General features: G+C 42.4%; 1 protein-coding gene across 1 annotated transcript; it reads right to left on the reverse strand.

Annotated features, from left to right (window-relative positions):
- Window positions 1-4,099, reverse strand: LOC120976277 (uncharacterized). Its single transcript, XM_073496025.1, has 4 exons — window positions 3,763-4,099; window positions 1,640-3,674; window positions 1,375-1,518; window positions 1-780 (listed from the first exon to the last, which is right to left on the reverse strand). Exons 2-4 carry the CDS (start codon window positions 1,706-1,708, stop codon window positions 223-225), a joined length of 771 nt encoding a protein of 256 aa, XP_073352126.1. The 5' UTR covers window positions 1,709-3,674; window positions 3,763-4,099; the 3' UTR covers window positions 1-222.
- Window positions 4,100-4,775: the final 676 nt, after the last annotated feature.

Here is a 4,775-nt window from a genome sequence, read left to right on the forward strand (position 1 = left end):
ATCATGACAGTATCCAACAACTCTAGTTAACATCATGACAGTATCCAACAACTCTAGTTAACAACATAGTTAACATCATGACACCATAGTTCAAAGCTTACAAGACATAGTTCAAGGCTACACCCTACTTCAAATACTGCAAACTGCCACTAGTTCACACATTACAAGCCATAGTTCAATGCTTGAAACCTAAGATAATGACCCACATGGTCAGATTACAAATCACTCTTCATCGCAAATATCCTTGATGTCCTTCAGCTTTCTCTTGTTCTTGTCACTAGCTTTGACAAGATCAGCAATGTGAAACTCCAAATTCCTCCTCTCAGTGCTCAACTTTTCCTTCTCCTTCAAATGAGCAAACTTCAGATTCCTAATCACATTACCTTGGGCAACCTGAATGCTCTTCAACTGGTCAACCTTTTGCTTCAGTTCTTTGTTCTCAGCATCCATTGCACCCAGCTGTTCCTTCAAAGCTGAAATATTGTTGTCCAAAGGTGGAGTGATCTCCTCATGTTCACCTTGTTGGACTCCATTTTCCTTGGGAATATTGTCCTGGGTATCAAGTAGGTTGTTCACATCCTCAACAAGCTTCTCATAAGTCTCCTGTAGCTTGTTCTTCTGTGATGTGAGATTGTGGACAAGTGATGAATGTTCCAGACATGCCATCCTATTAGCACGCTGGCAATCCTCATACAAAAGCCATAGTTTGTGAAGAGCATTCTGCAGATGCTCTGGCCACTCCTCATCTACCCAATGAACAACACCACAACTGCTTGCTTCCTGCAAAACAACAAGTACAAATGCATTTACTTCCTTTTTCACTTCACTTCTATTCTGGCCACTCCTCATCTACCCAATGAACAACACCACAACTGCTGGCAATTCTATTCAGTCTATTAGCAAACAACAAGTACAAGTACAAAACAACTATAGTATACTGCACATGCACAATTCAGCTCAACTCTGAATTTATATCTGAATTTTTAACAGCATACTACACTGAATTTACTTCATTTATACCTTAATTTTTAACAGCACAATACAATTCAGTTCAATTCATTTACTTCATTTATATCTATGAACAATGCACTATGGATACCTTAATTTTATATCTTTGTACTTAATTTTTAATAGCACAATTTAATTCATTTACTTCATTTATATCACTGTGGTGTAGTTCATTTATATGTATGAACAATTCATTTACTTCACTCAGTCACTATGGTATGATACATGACAGTACCTTTAACTAAACTACTAGGTGAACAGTGAACATGAACAATGAACAGTGAACATGAACAATGAACAGTGCATATGAATAATTTATAGTTTCTTCACAAAATGAGCAAACTACAGATTTTTGCTAGCACTCACATCAAGTCCACAGGCAATGAACCTCCTCCCAGTGCTAATCCCTTCAAAGCAAACATGCCTCTTCGCCGGCTGGCCATGCTCACACATCACCATCACCTCATCATCAACACCAGAGTAGTTCGGGTCCTCGATTGTAGCCGGGATCTACATCAACAAAAGAAACGCACAAAATCCATCTCACGGGTTCAAATCGAGCAGGAAAAACAAAATCCCCAAACCGAAACCCTTGCTCAAAGAACCCTAGCTACGAGTTCAAATCACTGACCTTGATAGGGGAGCCGCCTGAAGAGTACTCGTAGCCCGATTCCTCGCTGTCGTCGCTCCACGAAACCATGGCGGACGGCGGCCAGCTGGCTTCTCACCGACGGCGACCAGAGCGAGAGAGAGGAGGCAGAGGAGAGGGGCGAGAGAGAGAGAGAGAGAGGGCGCGGGGCATCTGTCTGGCGAGCACCGACAGGACCGACCGCGCGGCGTGTTGACCGTTTTCTTTCCTAACGGCGCCGTTTGCCTGTCCGCACGCCACGTCAGCGTTTTCGCGGCCCACCTGTCGGAAAAGAGATCAAACGAGGCTAAACGGCTGTTCAGTGCTTTTTGCAACGGGTTAAGAGATTTTACGGTGTTTTTTGCAACAGATTAACGACTTGGTAGTTTCCTGCAAACCTAGCCACAAATGTGGTGGTTTCTTGCAATTGACTCGTTAAATGAAGCAATGTAACACACTACAAGATGTCATCTGAGTATTATTGTCCAAAGTCTACAACAATAAATAAAAATGTTAGGTCAGAAATGAAGGAAGTGGCAACAACAAATCCTCCACAAATAAGCGTCAGCTAGTATAGGTGGAAGCAAAATAATTATCAAAGTAGTGGTCCAATATTTACAGGGTTTTTTCAACTAAATATGTTCTATTGCGAATAATAATATTTTTTTAGGTGGAAGCAAAACTAAATGACATGGAGAAAGTAGTGTTTTGAGCCTAATAATTGAGATGCCAGCAAGTACATGTTTCGACTGAAATGGAAGTCTAGCAGTAACAACCAGTACATGTTTCGTCTGAAATATGTAATATGTAATATATCTGCAGAGGTGCATCATTATTGTATATTTTATAAAAGGAATTTGAAGCATAGAGCAGTAGCAGCCAAAAGAGCACTTTAGAATCTATATTTTAGTTTCGAACCTAATTTTCCACACAAAGCCTTTCGTCTTCTCCACCAAATCATGGTGTTCCTTCTTATTAAATTAAATCTTTTGGCTTTGTTCATGATGTTTTCCTGCACTATGAGAGCAGATTATTTCAAATAAAATACAAATAGTCTATGTCTTATGATTTGATAGCTTAAAGGGGATAAAAGGGATTCACTATATGAGTTACACAAAGCATGTGATTGACATAGTGAGAAAGGTTTGCCCACCAACATTCTTCCTCCCAGTAGACATGGAAATTAGTAGTCACCTATCTAGGATGAAGTACAGAAAAAGAAAAATGGAAAAAAGAGAGCACCTTTGATGAACACGGACATCCCTGGGACTTCAGCTTTCCCTTGTTCTTGTCTTGGCCGGCATTACCACGCGTCTTCCCGGCCGGCAACCTGTATGAGCGACAATGAAAAGAGCAGTACAAAAGAACACATGTCAATGATGCTTGAGGATACTGGATTGCTGATGGACTCGGATTCTTTGGTTCCTTCAGGTAAGCAGAACACAGTCTTTGATTTCAACACTAATATTTCTCTAACGAATATTCTTCATGAGTTTGTATTGATATGAATTTACCGAAGTTAGCTGAAGGCCTCGACGGTTCCCCTGTTTGTGTGGTTAATGATGTATGATTTGTAGGAACTTGATATGTTTTATGAAATGTTATGTTGTGAGTCTAGTACAACAATTGTTAGTAACGAAGAAGTTTCTATTAGAACAGTTGCATCTCTGGTGAATGTATGCTCCTCAATACTATATTGTCAGTCAGTTGATAAAGGAAAGAAACCTGCCTGGATAACCTAACGCACACGATTCAGCGTTTTGCTGGAACTTGATTTCTACAGAGGACCATCACATTCTGAAACTGTATACTCGTGCTCAACTTTTTCAAGCACTAATATATAAGTTGTATCTGTTGAAACTTGAAAGGCGTCAATCAATTGAATAAAGCATGTACCTGTACTGACCTTGACGACATCAAAGGCCTTGTCATTCCTTGTTCAGATGGAATGGAGTAGCACTGGGTCGGTGGCAGGACAATGGTGGAGTTTCGGTTGCAGCGATGTGGCCATCGTAGTAGAAGGAAGCGAACCTCTCGGCTAAAATGAATTATAATGTCAGATTATAATCAAGGATTCTAGCAAAATAAAGAAGGTATTGAGAGGGAGGCAGACGTCAGGTCGCTACCTTCTAGGTACCGATGGATGGAGCAGCCCGTTGCCGAGGAGATAGGCCGGAGGAGGGCGGAGCTGGCAGCAGGGAGCACGACGACGACATGGAGGAAATCAGTGCGGATCTCGAACCGGCAGGGGGCTCCGCGCCGCCGCGCCCGGGGCACACGTGTGGCTTCGTTCGCCGTCGGCCACCCCGCATGCGTCCACGTCCGCGGCGGCGGTGTGCAGGCAACACGGGAGGCAAGGGGCTGCGACGGCGTGCGGCGGCGTGAGGCGATGCAGTTCCGGCGGCGTGCAGGCAACCGGGGAGGCAAGGGGCTGCGGCGGCGTGAGGGGAGGGGCAGGTGGCGGCGTGGGACGGCGCGAGGCGAGGGGCAGGCGGCGGCGTGAGGTGATGCAGTTCTTTTTGCTGTGTGGATGTGGACTGGGCCTGGCGTGGGAATATTCGTCCGCCCGCAGAGTATATTAGCCCGTCAACTTTAATTGCTACATGCAATCCTAACCTCCCTTCAGATGTACGTAATTTTTTACAGTTTTGCTAAAGTACTATCTAGAAGCATGGCACATCTAAGTACTATGTAATTGATCTTATGTCGATATTTGTGTGGATATTTTTTTTTATTTTCCTCTTTATGCTTGATTCACTCATTTAGATGTGCAATAATTAGAGCACATCTAGATATGCCCTAAATACCCTTAATTTTTTAACACAGTACAGACCCAAACGCTCATACATACGCGCATATAAGATGAAATTGTTTGTAGGGTACGAAACCACCTTAAAGCTACTCCCTCCATTCCACAATGTAGTGCCTATAGATTTTTGTAAAAGTCAAACTTTGCCAACTTTGACCAAGTGTATAGAGAAAATTGTCTACATCTACAATATCAAACATGTATATTCTGAAAATATAACTCACGATGTATCTATTGATGTGCATTTGGTATTCTAGATGTACCTACTTTTTTCTATAAACATGGTCAAAGTTTGTAATGTTTGACTTTTGTAAAAATCTATAGGCACTA

The sequence above is a fragment of the Aegilops tauschii genome, chromosome 3, assembly GCF_002575655.3.
Source record: "Aegilops tauschii subsp. strangulata cultivar AL8/78 chromosome 3, Aet v6.0, whole genome shotgun sequence".
Taxonomy (NCBI): domain Eukaryota; kingdom Viridiplantae; phylum Streptophyta; class Magnoliopsida; order Poales; family Poaceae; genus Aegilops; species Aegilops tauschii.

What these genes read in the sequence shown, in the direction of transcription:
- LOC120976277 (XM_073496025.1), bottom strand. Translation starts at nt 1,708, where the DNA reads ATGGTTTCGTGGAGCGACGACAGCGAGGAATCGGGCTACGAGTACTCT. An exon ending in CAGGCGGCTCCCCTATCAAG is followed by an intron (nt 1,519 to 1,639) that starts GTCAGTGATTTG and finishes TTGTTGATGTAG; the next exon opens with ATCCCGGCTACAATCGAGGA. An exon ending in TCATTGCCTGTGGACTTGAT is followed by an intron (nt 781 to 1,374) that starts GTGAGTGCTAGC and finishes GTTGTTTTGCAG; the next exon opens with GAAGCAAGCAGTTGTGGTGT.